General features: G+C 40.5%; 1 protein-coding gene across 2 annotated transcripts in view; it reads right to left on the reverse strand.

The window, feature by feature from the left end:
* The window catches only part of NIPSNAP1 (nipsnap homolog 1), a 44,207-nt gene that overhangs the window by 8,464 nt on the left and 10,825 nt on the right, over positions 1 to 24,918 (reverse strand). Inside the window, exons 2-8 of one of the 2 annotated variants that reach the window (XM_089655451.1) lie at positions 20,316 to 20,443; positions 16,133 to 16,178; positions 12,228 to 12,322; positions 12,092 to 12,162; positions 5,979 to 6,119; positions 4,749 to 4,780; positions 442 to 536 (exon numbers count right to left, since the gene is read on the reverse strand). In XM_089655451.1, the coding sequence (XP_089511577.1) occupies positions 442 to 536; positions 4,749 to 4,780; positions 5,979 to 6,119; positions 12,092 to 12,162; positions 12,228 to 12,322; positions 16,133 to 16,178; positions 20,316 to 20,443 (608 nt within the window). The remainder of the gene's footprint in view (positions 1 to 441; positions 537 to 4,748; positions 4,781 to 5,978; positions 6,120 to 12,091; positions 12,163 to 12,227; positions 12,323 to 16,132; positions 16,179 to 20,315; positions 20,444 to 24,918) is intronic. The other variant, XR_016306642.1, reaches the window with a different exon arrangement.

The raw sequence follows: 24,918 nt of genomic DNA on the forward strand, positions 1-24,918 counted from the left end.
AACTGCGAAAAAAAAACTATGCTCATTGGCAGACTGGAGAGAATTCTAAAATGAAACACGTTCAGCATGAATCTACCAGCAGCTGTAGGAAAATGTTCCAGATGAACAAAGGGTAGAGCTGAAGAACACATGTTCACTCTGAGGACACTAGCAAAATGCTGAGGCATGATAGTAGTGGCAGGGCTATCCTGTGCTGAACAAAAGTAGTTTTTTTTTTGCCCGTGTTTATGTCTCCAGTAAGGCTCACTGTAACCGGATAGTCTAAAAAAAATTCTTAATGGAAGCATAATGGGCAAAAAAGAAACTTTTTTTTTTTAAAGTGTCTAGCTTCCTAAACGCAGGGTAAAAACGTCAATTTAAAAAAAAAAAAGGTACTTTATAGCAAGTACAAAAATTCTCCCAACAGATACAAGTTTGCTGATAATGCTTTACTAGATTTACCCCAAAGGTGGTGCACCACATATAACTCTCCAATCTGAGAAAAAAATCCTCCAACAGCCTCCTGATTCTCCTGGCGGTACTTTATTGCACGAGCCCTGAAGTGGGTAAAAAGAAAAATAATACGGAATAGTAATTCAGACATGTATGCCTTCTATAGCTACTAATGACACATGAACATATGCAAACTTTGCTGTACACTTCACAGTGTATATACAATGTTTCAGTTTACAGTCAAGAAAAATAAATGATTTCAGAACCAATTTTTACCTAAAGTGTTATTAAATGCAAATTAAAATTTTTTTATTGTAATATACTGTATTGCAGCTTCCCAATCAGATGTACACTAGTTTTATTTTTTAGGTTTGTTCCGGTTTTCATCTGGTGATCTGGCCAGTAACACACCTCCTGTATTAGAGTGCCTAAAATCTGGATGAATGAGCACAGGGGCACCTCGGGACAGCAGCACTGTCAGTCTGGAGGAAGGGGAGTATTAGATGTACTAGCAAATTCAAATATGCTAACAAATTGAAGCTAGGCTCCAGCTAATACTTTATAAGCAGTTACAACAAACAGTTTTGTTTTCTGTTGGGATAAATATTTTACATAAATAAAAGCTGATCATTGTAAGCACTCATGTCAGTTTTAAATGGCTTGTCTTTGTACCTTATACAGATGAAACTCAAAAAATTAGAATATCGTGCAAAAGTTCATTTATTTCAGTAATGCAACTTAAAAGGTGAAACTAATATATGAGATAGACTCATTACATGCAAAGCAAGATAGTTCAAGCCGTGATTTGTCATAATTGTGATGATTATGGCTTACAGCTCATGAAAACCCCAAATCCACAATCTCAGAAAATTAGAATATTGTGAAAAGGTGCAATATTCTAGGCTCAAAGTGTCCCACTCTAATCAGCTAATTAAGCCATAACACCTGCAAAGGGTTCCTGAGCCTTTAAATGGTCTCTCAGTCTGGTTCAGTAGGAATCACAATCATGGGAAAGACTGCTGACCTGACAGTTGTGCAGAAAACCATCATTGACACCCTCCATAAGGAGGGAAAGCCTCAAAAGGTAATTGCAAAAGAAGTTGAATGTTCCCAAAGTGCTGTATCAAAGCACATTAATAGAAAGTTATGTGGAAGGGAAAGGTGTGGAAGAAAAAGGTGGCCAAGCAGCAGGGATGACCGCAGCCTGGAGAGGATTGTCAGGAAAAGGCCATTCAAAAGCGTTGGGGACTTTCACAAGGAGTGGACTGAGGCTGGAGTCAGTGCAACAAGAGCCACCACACACAGACGGATCCTGGATATGGGCTTCAAATGTCGTATTCCTCTTGTCAAGCCATTCCTGAACAACAAACAACGTCAGAAGCGTCTTACCTGGGCTAGAGAAAAACAGACCTGGTCTGTTGCTCAGTGGTCCAAAGTCCTCTTTTGTGATGAGAGCAACTTTTACATCTCATTTGGAAACCAAGGACCCAGAGTATGGAGGAAGAATGGAGAGGCACACACTGCAAGATGCTTGAAGTCCAGTGTGAAGTTTCCACAGTCTGTGTTGATTTGGGGAGCCATGTCATCTGCTGGTGTTGGTCCACTGTACTTCATTAAGTCCAGGATCAAAGCAGCCGTCTACCAAGAGATTTTGGAGCACTTCATGCTTCCTTCCGCAGACGAGCTTTATGGGGATGCTGACTTCATTTTCCAGCAGGACTTGGCACCTGCCCACACTGCCAAAAGCACCAAAACCTGGTTCAATGACCATGGGATTACTGTGCTTGATTGGCCAGCAAACTCGCCTGACCTGAACCCCATAGAGAATCTATGGGGCATTGCCAAGAGAAAGATGAGAGACATGAGACCAAACAATGCAGAAGAGCTGAAGGCTGCTATTGAAGCATCCTGGTCTTCCATAACACCTCAGCAGTGCCACAGGCTGATAGCTTCCATGCCACGCCGAATTGAGGCAGTAATTACTGCAAAAGGGGCCCAAACCAAGTACTGAGTACATATGCATGCTTATACTTTTCAGAGGTCCGATATTGTTCTATGTACAATCCTTGTTTTATTGATTGCATGTAATATTCTAATTTTCTGAGATTGTGGATTTGGGGTTTTCATGAGCTGTAAGCCATAATCATCACAATTATGACAAATCACGGCTTGAACTATCTTGGTTTGCATGTAATGAGTCTTTCTCATATATTAGTTTTACCTTTTAAGTTGCATTACTGAAATAAATGAACTTGTGCACGATATTCTAATTTTTCGAGTTTCACCTGTACATTCTGTTGGAGAGCTTGTGCTTTTGGAAAACAACAGACTCACTTACTAGAGCACCAGATGAAAACAGAAGGAAGAAAGCCAAAAAAAGAAAATAATGCAGCCATCACATCTAAAATGATAAGCTGCAAAATAATGTTTGCTTTTTTGTTAAATCAAATTTGGAATCAAATGTGTATTTTAATTAAACTAACCAACCCACAGAATTTTAAAAAGTACCAAAAACCACAATAACAATGACTTAAAATACTTTATATTTACATAACAGCAAAAAAGAGCTCAATAATAAAAGCACTGTGTCATATTGTACCTGATTACCTGTATCTGTTTCGATTGGCTGCTCTCATATACTAATGGGCTCACTCTGGAGAACTACTGGAAAGGACTGGTGCTACACCATCACTGCCTAGTAGATGCTTGGGGGAAGAGTGTTTTGCACAAGCTGCAACGCCTAACAAAGCAAACACACTGGGCAAGATTTACTAAAGCTGGTTCACTCAGAATGTGATGCACCTGTACATGGTAGCCAATCAGCTTCTAATGTCAGCTTGTTCACTTAAGCTTTATCAATAAAACCTGTAAGCTGATTGGTTTTCATGCAGAAGTGCACAAGATTCTGTGTGAACCAGCTTCAGTAAATAAACCCCACTGGGTTTAGCATGCATGTATGTATGTATGATAAACCATTTAGTTCAGCAGATTCTTTCAGCCCCAGCATCTAGGAAAGCTTGTCAGATAAGTGGAATGTGGACCAGACTGCCCTTATTCTAACCCAGTGTTTCTCAACTAGGGTTTGTGAAACCCTAGGTTTTTAAAAACAAATTGTCAGTGGTACACTGATCTTTCATTTAACAGTGTCTGCATAGCTCTGGCGCTAAAGCATCATGTCACGGCCAGCATCTAATGTCTCTCAGGTAAGAAATGATGATTTCAGCTGTCAGTAAGGGTCCTTTTCAAACTGCCCTCCAATGTAAAGAAGCACTATAATGACCACCAATCCAAGGGGCCTTTACTACTGACCACCATGTAGAAGGAGCACTACAATTTGCACTGATTTCTTTTTTGACCATTATTATTATTAATTTCATATTTACTACTAAAACTTGTCAGATATAGCTGGAGGGATACTAAAAAAGTATCCGCTCTTGTTGTCAAATACACTGCTCAAAAAAATTAAAAGGAACACTTTGAAAACACATCAGATCTCAATGGGGAAAAATATGCTGAATATCTATACTGATATGGACTGAGTAATATGTTAGGAAAATAAGGATGCCCCATCATGAAAATTAGCAACCTACAGAGGACTGAATTCAAAGACACCCCAAAAATCAAAGTGAAAATATTATGCAGCAGGCTAGTCCATTTTGCTGAAATTTCATTGCAGCAACTCAAAACGGTACTCAATAGCAAGTATGGCCCCCACGTGCTTGTATGCCCGACAATGTCGGGGCATGCTCCTAATGAGACGACGGATGGTGTCCTGGGGTATTTCCTCCCAGATCTGGATCAGAGCATCACTGAGCTCCTGGACAGTTTGAGGTGCAACCTGGCGGCATCAGATGGACGGAAACATGATATCCCAGAGATGTTCTATTGGATTTAGATCAGGCGAGCATGGAGGCTATTCAATGGTATCAATTCCTTCATCCTCCAGGAACTGCCTGCATGCTCTCGCCACATGAGGCCGGGCATGTCATGCATCAGGAGAAGCCCAGGACCCACTGCACCAGCGTAGGGTCTGACAATGGGTCCAAGGATTTCATCCCTTTACCTAATGGCAGTCAGGGTGCCATTGTCTAGCCTGTTAACCTTTTTCTTATACCTATGCACTTACAAAAACTGTTCACCTCAAATAAAAATGAAACAACATAATTTATTTTCTTTATACAAGTTAAAATGCTCTTTAAAAAAGCAAAACAAACAGGAAAACATTTACAGAACAGTAATGAGATGTATTTTTCTTACAAGTTTACTACTTCCTGTATCTGAAAATAAAGATTAACTGTAAACAGTATGTAACTCACCAGTTATTTCCCCATTCAATCATTGTTCCTGGCTAGAAGTAAGAGATTTACATAGTTACATAGTTAAGCTGATTGGGGAAAAAAAAAAAAAAAAAAAAAAAAAAGACACTAGTCCATCCAATTCACATTAGTTTGTGTTAAAATAGGGCCCATTTAAATAAATTGTGTAAGATTGAACAATGTTGGTGTGCTCTATAGGCCTCTTGCGGATGGACATAATAATTTACTGAAGTTTATGCTCAGGATCTTGTTGACGGAAAGATCGTGAGTAAAATATTCCATAAAGACCTTGCATAAACACTCGTAAAGGTGCATATGCATTTACATACAAAAATTCTTTTTCATCCTCTTGTAGTTGTCAGCATTGTAATATATGCACATATACACGCGTACGTACGTACAACACTGCACATAAATGTACATTTTTTTTTATTTTACGACTTTTGTCCTTCAAGTCCTCTTGAACACAGTAAAGAAGTTAATTTAATTGTGAAAGTTTACATACACTTTAGGTCATGAGGGTCCAATATTAAAATGCATTTCTAGCTAAATCTCTCCCCCCCTTTAGCTTTTGGTAGAGTAGGGTCAGGCTTTTATTGCAGTCTGTATCCCTGTTGGGAAACTTCACCCCTCTTTATTTGCTCTGGTAATCATAGTTACTGAGAAAGAAAAATGATGAAAAATTCTAATATGTTACAGTTGCCACCAGGAAGAGGTAAGGAAAAAAAAATATTTATACGGGCACAACTACTATGGTTACAAGTATTCCTTAACTTCAGTGGAAATTATTTTATTTACTGTTGTGACTCCAGAACAGGAAGTGAAAGGAAATCTCACCAGCATGACACAAACAGGAAAAAAAAAAGGAGATTTAATCATTCTCTATTCTATTTAATATAAAAAAATGTCTAGATATACTTTAAATGTGAACATTTCATTATAATCAGTTTAGAGGAAGAGAAAAAAATAAACCCCAAAAACACAATTCTAGGATAAAACTGGTCTGAGCAGGAGTTTACCTTTCTGCCCTGGATGCAGGAATTTGCTTCATATCTAAAAAGCATTTCTGATGCATGCCCAGTTTTACTTATGCAATAAAATTAGGTGGGTTTTTTAAATATTTTCATTACAATTTAATCCAAATGTTTAGGCCTCACACCAGTTGTCAAGTGCAGATTATAAGCCTTAACAAGCTTTGCTTTCTATGTATATGAATAAAAGAAAAGTTACCTTTAGCCTGTATGTGCGCAATTCATAGATGTTGGGTCCTTTACGAGGTACTGGTTCATTCCAGAAACTGAACTCGAGAAGAAGCTGGTTTCTGCGTGAGAGAAGCATGCGGCTGCGCTCCTCACGGAAAGCTAAGTATTCCTGCAGTAGAAAAGAGATGGTGTTGCATTAGTAAGAATGGCCCAGTATTAGACATATACTATATTGCCAAAAGTATTGGGACACCTGCCTTTACACACACATGAACTTTAATGGCCTCCCAGTTTTAGTCCGTAGGGTTCAATATTGAGTTGGCCCACCCTTTGCAGCTATAACAACTTCAGCTCTTCTGGGAAGGCTGTCCACAAGGTTTAGAAGTGGAAATGAATGACCATTCTTCCAGAAACGCATTTGAGAGGTCAGGCACTGTCATGTTGGAACAGGAAGGGGCCATCCTCAAACTGTTCCCACAAAGTTGGGAGCATGAAATTGTCCAAAATGTCTTGGTATGCTGATGCCTTAAGAGTTCCCTTCACTGGAACAAAGGGGCCAAGCCCAACCCCTAAAAATCAACCCCACACCATAATCCACCGCCACCAAACATTACACTTGGAACAATGTAGTCAGGCAAGTACTATTCTCCTGGCAACCGCCAAACCCAGACATTGAATTGCCAGACAGAAAAGCGTGACTTGTTACTCCAGAGAACATGTCTCCACTGCTCTAGAGTCCAGTGGTGACATGCTTCAAAGACAATGTAAAGCTTGGATGCAGCTGCTTAGCCATGGAAACCCATTCCATGAAGCTCTCTACGCACTGTTGTTGTGCTTTCTCCCAAAGAAACTCAAATATTGTTGAAAGGACTAATGCAGGCCATAGATGGGGAGAAAAACGGCAGATTTTCGGCCGATTAACGAACTATCGGTCGGTCTAAAAAACTTACCTGACCACCAATTATTACGAAAATCGGCCGATTAATGAGTAACCTATAACGGGAAATGATGTCATTTTGTGGCCTTTGTGATCCTTTTTCGGAAAACGATCGTTCGTTTTTGACCATCAATGAGGATAAAGTCGGGCGTTTTTCGAAAATTTTCCAACATCACCAATAATCTGAAAGTCCAAAATACACGAAAAACGGCCGACAAAATCGTCCACTAACGATAAGATAATCGGCCGGTTTTATTTTCGGACGAAAAATCGGCCGTTTTTCTCCCCATCTATGGCCTGCATAAGTGTCTGTCCAGATCAAAATCTAAAAAAAAATCTGAGATCTTTAAAGAGCTGCAACTGTTTGCTTGTAAACTAATACTCAAGAGTGCATATTCTAAAGGCCAAACTAGACAATCTTTCAAGGATAGTCTGGAGGATAGGGCTCTTGAGGATTTAGTGGCCTTACTGAATGAAAAACAACCAGTGGATTTAATCAACCGGCTGCACATTGAATCCCTGTTAGAAGAACAAGCGATCAAGGGACTCCCTCTCCTTCAACTTTAAAAAAGGAAAAATCTGATGTTTCCTTCAATAAATACAAACCTTGATATAGCAGCATTTATAACCCTCACCATGAAAGAGATAAATGAATTGAAGATTATAAATTCACCCAATAATCTCACCAATTCAGAAAGACAGGCTCCTAAGTATTTCTCTAATTGCCACCATCTTACAATAAAGCCTTCAGACAAAAAGGTGGCAACGTAGTGATTATGACCAACACAGAAAAAAGTGCCTAAGGATGCTACAGAATCATTCATGGTATCATCCCATACCACAATCTAAAATTGATAAATTTAACCGTGAATTCTCTCTCATGGTGGATAATGCCTATTTAGAGGGAATCGGTTCAAATATCAGTGTGGGAGTTCATACGTATAAGTCATCCAAAAATTCCTACTTTTTATACTCTCCCTAAGGTCCACAAAGATTTCAATAATCCCCCAAGCAGACCTATAATTTCTGGTGTTGGCTCTTATGGAAAATCTTAGTCGTTTCATTGATGAACATCTGGAGATCATATGTGACAGGATTCACCTTTTAAAAAAAAATTTAGAAGGGGTGCAGCTATCTGCAGAAGCCATCTTAATAGCTATAGATGTGGAAGCTCTCTATAGCTCCATCCCCCATCAAAAAGAAATTGGGACCCATTAGGCATATCCTGTCTCAGACAGATATAAATGGAAACTCAAGGGGTATATTATTTAAAGACTTGAACATATTCTCATCCACAAATGTTTTCATGTTTGAGGCCTCCCATTTCCTCCAGGTGCAAGGAGTGGTGATGGGGATCTGTTATGCCCCATCTTACGCCAATCTGTACCCTTCAGATGAAGTGGTGTCGCCGTAGACAAGCCACATCCTGATGTGGTATCGTTATATAGATTACATATTCCTTGTCTGGGAGGGTCCAGGTGACATGTTACTCCAATGTGTTGAGCCCATGAACAAAAATGATTGTAATCTGCGGTTTACTATGTCCCATAGCTCTACCATGATTACCTTCTTTGATATAACCATTAAGAAAGAGCCAGAGGGGGGTCTATCCAGTGGACTCTATAGAAAACCTACGGCAGGAAATATTCTGCATGCCCATAGCTTGCATCCCCCGTCCTTTGGTTAACTCCATTCCCAACAGTTGGTATCTTCATATTAGGGGCGTAACTACTCTGATGAAGATACTTTTCACAAAGAAGCAGCCAAGTTAAAAAAGAGATTATTAGAAAGGGGCTACACACCCACATGTTTGAAAAAAGCTTTCAAACGTGTCATAAAACAAATCGAGACATGATTTTCTCTTCTTCAAAAAAAAACGCCAAAAGAATCAAAAGGTTTGTGGATTATTACCCGCTATACTAGAAAACATAAGCCGGTTAGAAAAATTTAAAAATACTGGCATCTCCTTCAAATTGACCCCACTCTTATTCTACACATCCCATAAACTTCAGCAATAACTTATCATAGAGCTATATCTATTAAAGATAATTTAGTACAGTGTGAATTTGTAGGAAAATCCAGATCAGACCCTTGTAAAAAATGGGCACTTTTAAATGTGGGAGGTGTCCTTATTGTCAATATATGAACATCAATACAGGAACTATATTACCAAATGGAGACCCCTATAGGCCCAAGCATTTTGCTAATTGTAGAACAGAAGGAGTTGTTTATGTTATTGAGCTGTGAATGTGGGGAATTCTATATGGGGAAAACCAAATTGGAATTCTGGAGGCGAGCATATCGACACAATGCCAGTATGAAATCCTCGAATTGCTATCTACCTCTTGGCCACCATGTAAGATATAAATGGCAGGAAATTTCCCAAGATTTCTTTTTTGATCTTAGATCGGGTCCATCCCAGCAGGAGAGGAGATTGGAATAAAATCCTACTTTAACTTGAGACTTGGTGGGTTGCCTCATTAAAAGCTACAACCCTCCTTGGTTTTAATGAAACGTTGAGTTTTAAACCATTTTTACAAGGGTTCGCTTCAGGGGGATGTGAGAAATAAACACAATATGTCTTCCTAGAACACAATTAGAGGGGAATCATCTTACCTACATTCTTTTTGGTGCTATATAGACCATTTACTAAGCGAGGTCCACTTCTAAGTAATCAATAAGTATTGGAACAATCAATTTGATCTTGTAAGCTTGGTATATCATTCTTACTTCCGTTATGTATATTGGTCAACTTTGCTCAGATAGCCCCTCTTTTTTCCTTATATACATATTCTTCAAACATTTGTTTCTACAAAAACGTTTTTGGGTGCAGCTTAGTCTATCTGAAATATATTCCAAAATATGGGTATTTTGTATACATTGGTGTATTTTAATTTGGGTAATTTTGCTGTTGTAATTAAATTGATTTCTATTCTTTATATTGGCAATTTGTATGTTTTCTGCAGGCAACATAACATGTATATGTATTAATATTTTTTGATTAAACGTGTGATGTTTTGAAATGACTATAATCTGTGCTGGAGGTTGCTGGTCTGCCTTCTGCTTTTTCCCCATGCCCTTGCTGTTCTGGATGATCCCCACCTTGCACACCCAAGCCTATGCAGAGTTTAGGGGGGGGGGGGGGGGAGGAGCTTCTTTTGTGATGGAACTAGCAGGTTGGTCCTCTCTCCTGCTTATTCGGGTGTTTCCGGCTTCTGTACCTGTATTTCTGGGTCTCCATCTGGCGAGCCGGTGGTGCGTGACATCATTCTGGCTTTGTTCGGGGGTAGCACCATGTGCTTCTGGCTCGGGGTGTTGCCATGGACATTCTAGCAGAGCATGCGCAGTATCCGGTGTCCAGTGTGCATGCGGGGGCGTCCGGAACCACACTATATAAGGAGCAAGGTATTGGGCAGTGGAGTACACAGTATGCTTGTACACCCTGGTGGGACCCTAAACACTATTACTTTTTGCTTGCGCTGATTTAATTACTCAAGTGAGATTATTTGGACCTATTCCTTTTTAGAACACAAAGTTATTTTTTGCTTTGGGGGATGGTTATAATAGATATTTAAGGGATTGGGATTGTGGTCTGTGCTATGTTCTGTGCACCATGTGACCTCCCTCTTTTCTATCCAAAATTTCAGCTATGTACCCCCCACTTTATTTGTTCATTTATAAAACTGTTTATAGTCCCATTTCCCTGCTCCTCTTTGTAATAGATCTCATGGGTCTAATAAGTAACCATGGATAGATTCTGGTAACCATGTTTTCTGAGGACTATGCGCCTCTCCAATGTAACTATTAATATATTTATACCATCCCCTTTCTATTCTATAGGACGGATCCACTGGCTACAAGCCCCTCCTAAACTGCTTTTTTGATACTTTATGCAAATATTTGTATCCTATCTCCAGTTTTTTCTTTTTTTTTTCCCACTGAGCTGTTCACATAGGTTTAATATTTAAGCTCCATACCTTTTTTCATTTTATCTTTTATAGTTTTTTAGCTTGGCTGGGGATGTTATACAGCAACCTCAGTGTTGGGATCATCTGGACCAGTGGGGTTCCCACATTCGGTCATATGTGTGGGTGCTGGCAGATATTGGCTGTTTTTTTTTATTATATGTAATCTCAATGTATCTATATAGGAGGGTATGTTTTTATTGTTACCATATATGTGTAATAAATTCAAAATTATGCTATTATGTAAAGTTCTTAATGTGACCTAATATATTATAGAATTCATCTACATCATCCTCTCCCACTGTTCACCACGATGAAAGAAAATATTCTGAAACGCGTCGAATGTTTCAAATATGAAGCATTGGTAGAACAAACAAGGATGTCTTACATATACAAGTTAATGTCCTTGCCTTTGTTGAAACATATCCAGTTACACATTTTATTTATGGGTCAAACCATATAATTTTTTATTCGTTCATGTTAATAAAAAAGTTGTGTGTATTTTACCTCAGTATCCTTTGTAGTTGTCCTTAAAGTTCTGCATTATTTTGTTTTTGGGGGTTCTCTGCTTCTCTCGTTTATTTGGGATACTGGCAACAACTGATAGACTGATGTTAGTGATTTACTTGTTTGTGCTAATCTGAAAGCCACACGAAGCTTGTAGGTCTTTAGCTATTGATTCTGCAGACAGTTGGCGACTTCTGCACACTGTGCTCTTCAGCATGAGTGGACCCTGCTCTTTCATTTTTACGTGGCCTACCACTTTGTGGCTGATTTGCTGTTGTTCCCAGTTGCTTCCACTTTGGTATAATACCACTAACAGATGACAGTGAAATATTTAGTAGTAAGGAAATTTCACGGATGGACTTATTGTACAGGTAGCAACTTATCACGGTAAGCTTGAATTTACTGAGCTCCTGAGAGCGACCCATTCTTTCACAAATATTTGTAGAAGCAGTCTGCATGCCTAGGTGCTTGATTTTATACACCAGTGGCCATGGAGGTGATTGGATTCATGTGTTCCAATGATTTGGAGGAGTGTCCCAATACTTTTGGCAATATAGTGTATATTTTCAGGATAATGTCAACTAACCAGGAAAAAAAAAATCCTAGATCAGAATGAGGAATGACAGTCTAATAGAAAAAGAAGAAAAGGCACCGTGATGATTAAGATACAAAGGAGATGTGTTTCTACCAAATTCATACATGAGTTTTGAGGCTCTGTCAGGTGTCCATTACCTTGTTATTTCGCAATTTATTCATACAGTCCATGAGAGCAGGATATCCCCCAGAGAATCGCCATAGATGAACTGAAAGGGAAATCAGCATTTAACCAGCAAAAATGCCAATGTCCACTCAAAATATCTAAACTCACCTGCTTGGTCTTGGTCTCCATACCACGTGTTCCAATTACCCACCAGATCACATGGGTAATCTGGATCCTGGTGCAACTTGGGTAGGACCTCTTCTCTGCACGGGGAAACAAGAAACAAATTTTACACAATCATAAAAGCAAAATAAGAGTTTAAATCCCAACTCCTTTATTCTGTTAAATCTAAAAACTAAGGAAAATAATTAACTTGTGTACCTTTGTTTCTGTAAAGTGAAAATACAATGTACCATCTAGACAGATATCTTAAAATGTTGGTAAACTTGAAAGCTAATCTAGCAGTAGCTGTCTTTTTTGTAATTCTTTCTTTAAAGGCATACAGGGCATGTCCATCATTTGAATTGGAAGAGTCTGAGTGTCTGTCAATGACAGAGCTTGGCATGAGGGGGAGCTGGTAAAGGCAGTCCAAGGGGACCAGGTGTTATGGAATTTTTCCTCACAATTATAGAGGGTGGCTGTCAGTTCCTCCATAGTATGTATTTCATTGACTCTGGTCAACCACATCTGCATTGTTGGAGGGGGGCATTGATTTCCATAGGGCTGGAACACAAACTCTGGCTGCAGTGAGTAGTTGCTCTGTAAGGGAGGATTTGAATTGTTTCTGTGGAACTGTGTTAATGTTCAAGAGACAGCTGATGGGGCCCGCTGTCAGCTGACATCAGTCATCTGGTCCAGACTTTAATGTTGGGATTCACCCATATGCCTGACAAGCAGATGTCTCAGCTTCTCAGAGTGTGAATGAGAGCCTGATCCAGCAGCTCCCATCCCATCTACAGCCCGATGCTCCAATGAGCACTGGAGGGGCAGACCACAGGCTCTCTGCTAACTGAAGACCGAGAACTGAGCAGTCAGTATTTGATTGCTAAGTTCTTGATATAGCGATGGTGGGGGACAGCTGTAGCATCAGATTGATGCAGCATCTACCTAGGTGATTATGTATGTTAATTTTTTTCCATATCCCACACCTCGCTTTTAAAAAAAAAAAAACCCATATTTTAACAACCTTTTATTTTACATTTCAGAAAACTACAAGCCACATTCATTCATGCAACAAGTCTTAAAGGCTAACTCCATCTTTTGCACCGTTACATCTTTATGGAAGCTATAACATATCACAAAGCAAGCGTGTCCCAGCCCCTCCCCCAAAGTAGCATAGTTTTTAAATTAATCTGGTTGTGCGGGGCTCCATCCAAGATCTGTGATTGAATGAACTACAAATCCCATCTGCCACCGTGGTGATCACCATACTCATAGCCCACTAACACTTCCTCCAGTTCTCCAACTGAAAGCTTGTGCCTTGGTATGAACAGGGAACTGGTGGAGGAGACCACATGAGCCAATCTCCCCTCTAAACGCATCAGCCATTTCTGTGCAAAGGCTGGTGTGCCCTCTGTTCTTGTTTTGTAGTGTTTTCTGGGCTTCCCAAGCCCTTTCAGGGCTGCAAAGTTTTGCCAAGGTTTGAGTAATTGAAGATCTGTGACCAGCCATTGCCAGAACACCTCTCGAGTGCAGGAGATTGTTTTCTCTCAGGGGTGAAGTAACAACAATTCTGATTCTGTTAGTGGGCATTACTAGTGGAAAACTTATGTTTCAAGATGTCTGCCCAGTAAAGTCCACTAAATACTGACAAGCCTATCTACCCACTTGCCCTCCAGAGATTTTACCCCCCTTCCTGACCAGGCCATTTTTTCCCATTACGGCGCTGCGTTTCTTCAAATGACAACTGCACAGTCATGCGACGTTGTACATGAATGAAATTTATGCCCCCCCCCCCACAAATAGAGCCTTTTATCACCTGTGCGTTTTTTATTTTCTGTGCTATAAACATAAAAAGACCAACCATTTTGGAAAACAAACAAAAAAAAATAATTTTTTACTTTTTGCTATAAAACATATCCAATAAAAAAAAATCAATCAAATTTCGTCATAAATTTAGGCCAAAATCTATTCTGCTACATGTCTTTGCTAAAAAAAAACAAAAACATCCCAATACATGTACATTAATCGGTTTATGTGAAAGTTATTTTGCCTACAAATGCTGGTATATATACTGGAATTTTTTTTTTATATACTAGTAATGGTGGCTATCAGCGACTTATAGCGGGACTGCGGTGGGCATTCTGACACTTAGTGGGAACTGACACTTACATCCCCAGTGACACTAATATAGTGATCAGTGCTAATAAAAACTACTGACTGTACTAATGACACTGGGCAGGAAAAGGCTAATTTTTGGGTGATCAAAGGATAAACTGTGTGTTTTACTATGTGTGCTGTTTTACAATGGAGACATGCTGCTTTGCATTTCTCTGCTGTGCAGAGAAAGACAAAGCAGCATGTCCTTGCTGGCAGGAGAGATACCTGTGTTTACACACAGATCTCTCCCTGTCAGTTTTACTCGGCAATCGCTGGCGGGGAATCTCTGGCCTGGACCGGGTGATTGATATCCGTAGCTGCCAATGGCAGCCCAGGAGGGGCGGCGCACACGCTCCCTACCCGTAAATGCGAATCACGTATATATACACACGTTATTTTGCGCAGCCCTGCTGCCCTGTAGCAGTAGTTATACTATAGGGTGGCGGGCAAGTGGTTAATAAGCATGCAGACATGGCTCTCATCAGGTGTTCTAAGAATTGTAGTCCCTGTATGGATGTGTACCACAATGATTATGGCTGCCCCCTGCCCATATACAAGGAAAAGAAATAGTAAAGACAATCAAAGTGGTAATTTTCATGAGTATATTCAAGTTACTATCTGGTGTACAATGACTTGAGATGGGTGGAAATTCACTTAAAATGTTTTTTCTTTGGAGTTCTGGAATTGAAGTTCTGCTTTAAAGGGAATAGTATATCCACTTGAGGATCAGGCTTTTTCTGGTAAATTTTGTGCACATGTAACAATCATTTTTTTTTTTTTTGCTAGAAAATTACTTAGAACGGCAAAACATTATATATTTTTTAAAGCAGAGGCCCTAGAGAAAACATTTATGTTTTTGTGCAATTTGTTATGTCACATGGTATTTGCGCAGTGGTTTTTCAAATGCTTTTATTTTATTTTTTTTAATGTTTAATGCAAAAAAACCCATATTACATCACCCAGTTTTTTTGTAAAATATAAAAGAAGAAGTTATGCTGAGTAAATGGATAAACATCCTTGTGACAGCAATAGGAATGCTACAGGAACTCTTTATGGGGGAAATCTTGGGTCCCCTCCCACTGCTTGTAAAAGCAATTGAGCGGCTAGTTAGCCGTTTCGATTGCTATTACAAGAGAGCTGACTGCAGGCTCTAAAAAACTGTACTGAAGACACCACCCCGGTACAAACATTTGAAGACTGATGACATACCAGGTACGTGACTAGTCAGCAAGTGGATATTGACCAATTTTTTAAATTTAAAAAATTTCAAATAACTGGATCAGCTGTTTCGGTTTGATAAGCCGGGGATTTTACTGTTGATATTCTAATTCAATGAATATTTTCCTTTTATACACTAAATTGAAATTGACCATTCGGTTACAAGGGTGCAGCAATGACTTCCAACTGGACACAGTGCATAACATTGATAAGATACAGTATGTCACCAGAAGACCAACAAGCTTCTTTCAAAAGTCAAGCAGGACGAAGGGTCCCTGTACAGCCCCGAAACATTGTTTCTCTATGTGATCATACAATAAAAAGCTTTGTACCTTAAAACAAGCTCGTTGGTGGGCTGGCGACACATCTTATCCATTTTTTGGAATTATAAAATAGGCACAGATAATGCTACTGTTCATGGTGTTTGAAAGTTGAGAACAAAAGACTTTCACAAGGTAAGAAATCAAACACAGTCAAGGTACCCAATTCACACACAGAAAAGTCACAGAACTGCAAAGGAAATGAAAAATGCTTACGTCAGCTGGTTATAGGCATCCAAGCATTCTGGCTTTACATTATGAACTAAAACAAAATAAGGATGTGAAAATTTTAAAAGAGGAAGTTCATACCATTACTTAATTAACTGTTAAATCATATTGTATTTGCTTTCTAAGTTATCAGCACAATACAATGGTTTTTTAAAAATCAGTTTACTGCAAAACCAAGAAAGTGTACAGAATGCACACAATAAGCAAACTAAAATATACAAAAGCAAGTTACATGATTTACAGAGAAAACAAGTATCATGACTAGGCTTACCACATGTAAATACTACTATTTATTTATGCTCCTTCGAGGAGTGGCAAACCCCGATGAATACTAATCTTCCTAGAGAACGTTTGATTTACCAACATGGGGAGTTCCAAGTAAAATTTAACAAACTTTGGGACCCATGGTTGTCCATCCCTAGGCGGACTCCTTTTTCTCTAATTATTCAAAATTTATTAAAATTTCCATGGGTCTTTACTTTTAGAAGACAGTAAAAAGTTGAGTTTCAGTTTTGAGTGGTGCATGTTGAATGCTCTGCTGTCTACCTGCTGATGATATATGTACATGCTCTGTGCTAGTGAACAATGTTCAATTTAGGTTGTAGTTTGTGTTTTGGTTATAATACCCCTTGACCTTTACTTCAAATCTTTCATGTACTGACTATTGCATTAATGTTTTTGTATACATGTATAAGCAAGTGAATGCTTTGATATGGTGTGTAGAGCTTTTTTTATCCTCTCTTTAGAATTGATTTTACCACTATTTTTGAAGAGGTCTTCATTCCCTATGTAAAGGTAAGGTCACGTATATGGTCACGTATATAATCACAGACTGTGAGGGGTTTATTTACTAAAGCTGGAGAGTCCAAAATCAGACTCCCTTCTGCATAGAAACCAATCAGCTTCTAACCTCAGCTTGTTCAATGAAGCTTTGGCAATGAAACCTGGAAGCTGATTGGTTTCTATGCAGAAGTGAGTCTGATTTTGGACTCTCCAGCTTTAGTAAATAAACCCCTATGTGTTGTGTTTATAAAAATGATAAAACTCAACACAAAGGCATTTCTATTAAAAAAAAAAAAAGGGGCAGTATTGGCACAGTGGGAGTAATCTACCTATCAAAATCAGAGTGCGCAAAATCTGGTGCGTCTCTGCATAGAAACCAATCAGCTTGCAGGTTTTGTCATAGCTCTAGTGGTAGATGCTTTCCAAGTGTGTCCACTCTAGTCAGAAATGCTTTTTAAGGGCTGGGTAGCCCACTTTTATTAAAAGGCACAAAACAAAAAACACAAAAGTCCAAAATTAGCTTTCCCACACAGGGGTTCTTCTCCAGTTGTAAATAGAAATGAAAAAACTACCAAGCCTCCTGGCTACTCCTCATTAGCCCTGCTGGTCAGCAGTACCTCTGCTGGTATGGGTCTTCCAGACCCCTGGCTAGTCCCAACACTCAGCATTGAGCTCTTTTGATGCACACAGCTTCGAGCCCTTCAACGCGCACGGCTTCGAGCCCTTCAACGCGCACGGCTTCGAGCCCTTCAACGCGCACGGCTTCGAGCCCTTCAACGCGCACGGCTTCGAGCCCTTCAACGCGCACGGCTTCTGTCTCACACATAGACACTCAGGGGTTTATTTACTAAAGCTGGAGAGTCCAAAATCAGACTCCCTTCTGCATAGAAACCAATCAGCTTCTAACCTCAGCTTGTTCAATGAAGCTTTGGCAATGAAACCTGGAAGGTGATTGGTTTCTATGCAGAAGGGAGTCTGATTTTGGACTCTCCAGCTTTAGTAAATAAACCCCTCAATGTCAGCCACTGCACTTCCCCTTGCAACTCTCAGCAAACCATCATTATATGTGCTGTGAGCACCTGGGCCCACACCCTGCTGGTTGACTTCAAACTCTGGACACTGGATTGGAGATTTCTTCCCTCCCAAGGCACTCTGAAATCTCCAAACTACGGAGCCCCATCCAGAAATATAAAAATCTGGAGAAACCTGCAACAACAGTTTTCTCTACTCAAAATCTACACTCCGCAGTTCTGTACTTCGCACATGTGCAGACCCTGTGTCCATTACCAGAGCACTTCTACCTGCTTTTATCTTGTGACCGGGCCCTGCGCTGTTACAATACATACATACATATACACACAAAAAAGGATTATAGCATTTTGATACTCACTTATGGTGGCAATCTCAATATTTCCTTGAAATACTAGCAAATATATATACATATACCACACAGTACATATTTCAGAAACAGAAGTGTTCATTTAAATTTTGTTAATTGATAACAAAAACTATTAACAGAAGAGATATCCAAATCAAACTGATATTTAGTGCAACCTATCTCTGTCTGAAAGCAGAATTGGTTGATAAAAACAAGCACCTCTAAAAACCAGCATACCTAAAAAAACATTAAAGCGTTACTAAACCCAGGATCCTGCATTCACTATATCTGATCTCCTACAGTACACAGGACATGGAAATGCAATTATTTTAGTAAATATAAACTGCTAAATACCTTTTCTCATCAACATTCAAAGCAGTTTTGTGACTTCAGCAGAGCACTGGTTAAAGCTTGTAGGAGGAGTTTTCTTTCTGCTCTAGGAGGATATAAAAGTCCTGACCCTTTGTCAGGACAGTGCTGATTGGCCCTGTGCTGATCACATGGAATCTCCCAAGAAAAAAAAAAAAAAACAATACACACCAAACTGAGCATGTGCATGTGACTACGGATTCAGTCTGTATCAGGTGGTCATTTCAACAAGAGGAGGGGCAGAGAAGAAAGGATCAAATAGCCTTTTTACACAATGTAGATGATTAACCCCTTAAGTTCCACAGTGAGTATAACAAGCATGCTTTACTGCATATACAGACTGATTTTACTGTTGTGGGTTTAGTAACACTTTAATATAAGATAATAGGAATACAGATAGTTTATTCCGTGTTTTACCATCACAAAGGAGACGTGAGGATCTTCTAACAGTTTCCATGTTGAATCCAATGCAAAAGCAGCCATCAACTTGGCCTCCATATCACAGGGGGGTTGCCCATGGCCACTGCTGTCTTCTGACAGTGTCTACACAGGTATGCAGATAGGCTCAGAGAGGAGGGTTAATCAATTTCCTTGGGCATCATAGCCTCAGCACAGGCTCGATGGTGAGAGATATACAGAAGGTGGCCCTGAAGGCTGTTCAAGACACAGCTAAGCACTACAAGATAAACTCCTCTAGGTCATGCCAACTTCCAGCATAGTGTAGCCATGAGGTTTGAAGCTTCCTTAAGGCCAGCACTGCTGGATTACATTACTGGTGGTGTCTGAAATGACAACAGTCCTACTCCTGGCAAGTATTACAAGTGTGTGGAGAATGCAGATGCCAAGACCCAAGTGTGGAAACTGTCAGGTATTACCCCCAAATCATCTGGGGGCAAGTTCCAGGTTTTTAGATAATGGAGAGATTTAGCAAGAAAATTTCTCCTGTTCCACCAGCCTCAGGTTTTCAAAGCTCCCCTAGTTCCAACATATCCATCAGCACGGAAGGAGGGTTTTCACTCAATGGCTACTGACCCAAAAGAAAAATAACAATTGGAATTGCCTGATAATGTGCAGGAAACACAAGACTGGAGTAGCATTGAGGAGGGCTCCTTTTTAGTGTTTAGGGGCTCTGTTTTCTGTCATTCTTTCATGTATGCCATCCTGGAAGATAACTTGGGAAACAGTTGTTCCTACAGCATCACTTCCTCCCATGCTGAAGCAGCGAGGTGTTGCTCCATTGCTACTCCCTTGTTGGCGAATGAGATTCTGTAGTGTTTTGCCCAGCGCAGAAGCAATTCTCCACTGCTGCTAATGCGACATGACCATGTGTGCTTGAGTTTTCCAAGCACTGGCAATCTTAACTATGCTGCATATTTGGGCTGCTATAAAAAGTAAGAGGTGCTGTGCTCCATCTTCAGCAGAATTAAAAGGGTTGTGCCGAGTGCTTCTCCGCCATTTAGGAGAAACCTTGCTCTCACTGAGGTGGAGATCATGAAATAATCTGCCTGCCTGTCCATCTTGAAACTGGCTAATCCCTGTTGATAACCATCAAATATTTTAATATTTACTGTAGTCTTCTATCTTGTTTTTTTCCGAAAAAATGCAGCAAAACCATATAACTTTAGAAAATAGCTTACTTACACTGCATTTTGTACAGTCCACTGGTCTCCTTCTTAGAAAGCAAAGTTGAATGCGCATCTTTGCGAGGATCCACTTTCCGCACAAACAGCGAGCGAAGCCAGCTGCTTTCACTGTTATCAGATGAGTACCTATCATTGGGATAAAGAAAACAGTGAAACAAAAGGATTTGTAGAAAAAAAATGGCCAGGAAAAAAAGTTGGGAAAAAAAAAAAAAAAAAAAAAAAAGGTTATATAGTTAAATATAGCAAATGGTTGCCATTCATTCTGGGGACAGTCCCTATTCTAAAGAGTCTGTCCTCAAGAAGCAAAGTCCTTAACAGTGTCTCCCTATCAGCAGTGACATACAGAGTGGCAGCACTGTGCCATGCTGGAACACGCTTTCTCTTCCAGGATCCAGTACTGAAGTAAGCCAGAAATGTTCCAGCATGGCACACTGCAATTCTGCCCAACAGTTGAAATATGGTCCTAGCTTCTGTATCCTGTGGACCATCCACAACCTTTGTTTTCATTTTTCTGTGGCTGTCCCCTAGGAGAGATTAGGAGAATTTTCCTGCAAACCTCAAAGATGGAACACCGGAGACAAGTTAAGGCAAGAAGCTGGTGGACTGGGAACTGAGCCAGGCATGGCACCCCAGGCGCTCCGGAGGCTTCCATCACTGCTGTGCCTGTTTTGCACTGGCAAGTCACTGTTGTTACAACTGAATCTCTGCTGACTGGAAACCTGTCAAAATAGGTCATTACTGTCAATTGCACCAATCCTTTTCCTACTCACTACTAGCAATACGTCATACACTGAAAACCCCTTTATTGGCCACACTTCCAGCATTTTTCCTCTTCATACCTTCAAGGTGTCACTCCCAACTAAGCATGCATATCTTGGCAACTTGTATTTGAAATCTCTTGTTCCAAAAGTCTGTGACCAGTTTGTGGGCATGTTCAAATTGGGTGTAAGATTTTATGGGTATGGCTACAACACAGCAGTCATTTTTTTCTGGATGTTGTCAGTATGATGTCCCTGAATTTCATTTAGAAAATCTGGTTATCTTACTCTAGTACCAGCAATAGTGTCTATATCAAAAGAAGAAATATCAAACCCAAAGCATGTTCTAAATGTCAACACGTAAATCAGAATAACAGAAAGGGTTTTTTTGTTTACACATGATGAAACGTGCCAGAGAGTGCCGTCAGACTATAAATATAATTAAAGCGCTGGTTTGTGAATCTTCTGCACTGTCTTTGCTTTTAAATATTTTCTATATATGTGGATTGCACTGTAGGAATTGCCTGATCTTAAAGAAGAACTGGAAGAAAAGCAGTTTTATAACTTCTGATATCTGTCCCCGGGAAGTGAGGGGATTATGTCTGGGTAAAAGTATATTGGCATGAGGGATAGAGGAGTAGCCCCCCATCTCCGCCCCCACCTTGTCTCAGCAGTCGGCAGTAGAGAGGACGACAGAATTTCTACGCCAGATCCTGTGCCTCTCCATGAAGCCTGAAGAGGTCCCCATCCTTGTTGGAAGCAGAGAGGAGGACAGAACTCCTCCTACAGATCCTGCACCACTCTGTGCAGCTACAGCACCTCCCATGTCTCCACTTCTCCTGGTCTCAGCATTCAGCAGACTCAAGCCCTCCTCCAGACCCTGCATTTTCTACTTCCCAGATCAGCCATCAGCTTCCTACTGGCAGCAGCACAAGGTAAAAGGGGGTGCACTGTGATATAAGAGGATGGTGGGGGGGATCTTGACATCTGATGTAAAAGGGGGGGGGGTGCTCTGGACATCTAGTCTTACAGATACAATGGCCCTTTGAGGGCAACCATAATGCTGATGTGGCTCACAAGCTCACAATGCAATTAAGGTTCAACACCACTTCTAGACAGTTTTTCTTTTTTGGGTAAAAATTCGGAGGCTTTAAAGGAGGAGATTATCTGAGTCTAAAAAAACCTCATCACTGCAGTTGCAGTGAAACTACATATACCATCATGCCCCTGCCACTTGCAGTCATTACTGTGGCTACCTAAGTCTTGCAATAACAAATGGAACGTCTACTTCCACGACAGCTGGAGTGGCCTAGAGTGACCATCAAAAACACAAGTTTGGCTTGCAATCCATCACAGCCAAGGCTGCAAATAGCAAAGTATTTGCTCATTATGGAAAATATTCTCTGATAGAATTCTACTGGAAACCAATCCTTCCAGGAATGTGTACTTTCCTGTAAATTAAGCATGTCTCAGACCACAATGATGTAGCAATATGTAAGAAAAACAAAGAGGTATATGTCATCAGTAAGCAGAACTGCTAGTGATGACCATTAAACCAAAACCAATGTATACTTCATCTGATCACAAATATTCCTATTTTGTTAATCCAACCATCACTGAAGACAAATGAACAAGAGGTCAAATTAGATGCAGTAATACAAAGCAGCAGAGAAATTAGTGATCATGGCTTCTTCTGTCTGTGAATAGAGGATATTTATACACAGCCATGGGAGAATTCATGTGAACATGTGCTCAAGTGTGCGAGTCTGGCTGCTCTAAAACCATAATGTGATTAGGGAGAATATGCAAGACTATTATTGGAAGGATTTATTAGTTTAGTAGTGCAATGACAACAAAGGAGCTATACTTTGCAGCTGAGTAGATGGGGGTAGCAGAGGCTGTCCTTGCAACCGTTTCTAGGAGACACATACAGCCTATCTAGAAATATCTTAAAGCAGGGGTGTCAAACTGGCGGCCCTCCAGCTGTTGCAAAACTACAAGTCCCAACATGCTTCTGCCCCTGGGAGTCATGCTCGTCAGTCTTGCAATGCCTCATGGGACTTGTAGTTTGGCAACAGCTGGAGGGCCATCAGTTTGACATCCGTGCCTTAAAGTGTCACTAAACCCACATCATAAAAAGCGATAAATGCTGTATTACATGCTGTTCATACACAATCATGTTTTCTGTAGTCTGCAAAAATCTGGTTGAGCCCGCAGTTCTCACCCCCTCCCCCTGCAGTTCATGCTCCCATTGCAGTTGGAGATTTTGCAAAGCAGTGTTGGCAGCCACTGCACATGCTCAGTATTCAGTGAGTTTCTATGCTGAGCATTTCCTCCCTATTACATCTGAGCAGCCCATGTGACTATAGAGCAGTGGTCTTCAAACTGGTACTATTTCTCCCTTCAATATCAACGATGGGGCACTATTGCTCCCACTGACACCAGTAAAAAAGGGAACTATACCTCCCCACCGACACCAGTAAAAGGGAACTATACCTCCCCACCGACACCAGTAAAAGGGAACTATACCTCCCCACCGACACCAGTAAAAGGGAACTATACCTCCCCACCGACACCAGTAAAAGGGAACTATACCTCCCCACCGACACCAGTAAAGGGGAACTATACCTCCCCACTGACACCAGTAAAGTGGGACTATACCTCCCCACTGACACCAATGATGGGACAGTATTCCTCCCAATGATACCTATGATGGGACACTATTACTCCCCCAATACCAATAATGGGGCACTATTCCTCCCACTGACACCAAGGATGGGGCAATATTCCTCCCACTGATACCAAAGATGGAGCACTATTTCTCCCCTAATACTAATGATGGGACATTGTTTACTCCCATTAATGCCAGGACATTTTCTTTTTCCACTGGTCAAAGTCCAGCCCCATTAAAGTTTGAAGGACAGTAAACTGGCCCTTTGTTTAGAATGTTTGGAGACCCCTGCTATACAGAGTCACACATGTGGGCGTATACACAGTAGTAAATGACAGCCCACTGCCTCCCCCCTCCATGCCTACCATACCATGTTATTACCAAAAATTATATACATTGAGGAACAGAAGTATTTGAACACCCTGCGATTTTGCAAGTTTTCCCATTAGAAATCATGGAGGGGTCTGAAATTCACATTGTAGGTGCATTCCCACTCAGAGACAGAATTTAAAAAAAAAATTCAGGAAATCACATTGTATGATTTTTTAAAGAATTTGTCTTGCACTGCTGAACATAAGTATTTGAACACCTAAGAAACAGCAAGAATTCTGGCTCTCAAAGACCTGTTACTGTGCCTTTAAAAAGTCCACCTCTACTCCACTCATTAATCTTACTTAGTAGCACCTGTCTGAGCTCTTTAAAGACACCTGTCCACCCCACAGTCAGTCAGACACCAACTACTACCATGGGCAAGACCAAAGAGCTGTCAAAAGACACCAGAGACAAAATTATGGACCTCCACAAGGCTGGAAAGGGCTATGGGGCAATTGCCAAGCAGCTTGGTGAAAATAGATCAACTGTTGGAACAATTTTTAGAAAACGGAAGAGGCTAAAGACGACTGTCAGTCTCCCTCGGACTGGGGCTCCATGCAAGATCTCACCCCGTGGGGTATCACTGATAAGAAAGGTGAGGAATCATCCAGAACTACAAGGGAGGAGCTGGTCAATGACATGAAGAGAGCTGGGACCACAGTTTCAAAGGTCACTGTCAGTAGAACACTACACCGTCATGGTTTCAAATAATGCATTGCACGGAAGGTTCCCCTGCTCAAGTCATCACATGTCCAGACCCGTCTGAAGTTTGCCAATGACCATCTGGATGATCCAGAGGA

Source organism: Staurois parvus, unplaced genomic scaffold, assembly GCF_062004578.1.
Source record: "Staurois parvus isolate SC_StPar_1 unplaced genomic scaffold, SC_StPar_1.0 ptg000840l, whole genome shotgun sequence".
NCBI classification, from domain to species: domain Eukaryota; kingdom Metazoa; phylum Chordata; class Amphibia; order Anura; family Ranidae; genus Staurois; species Staurois parvus.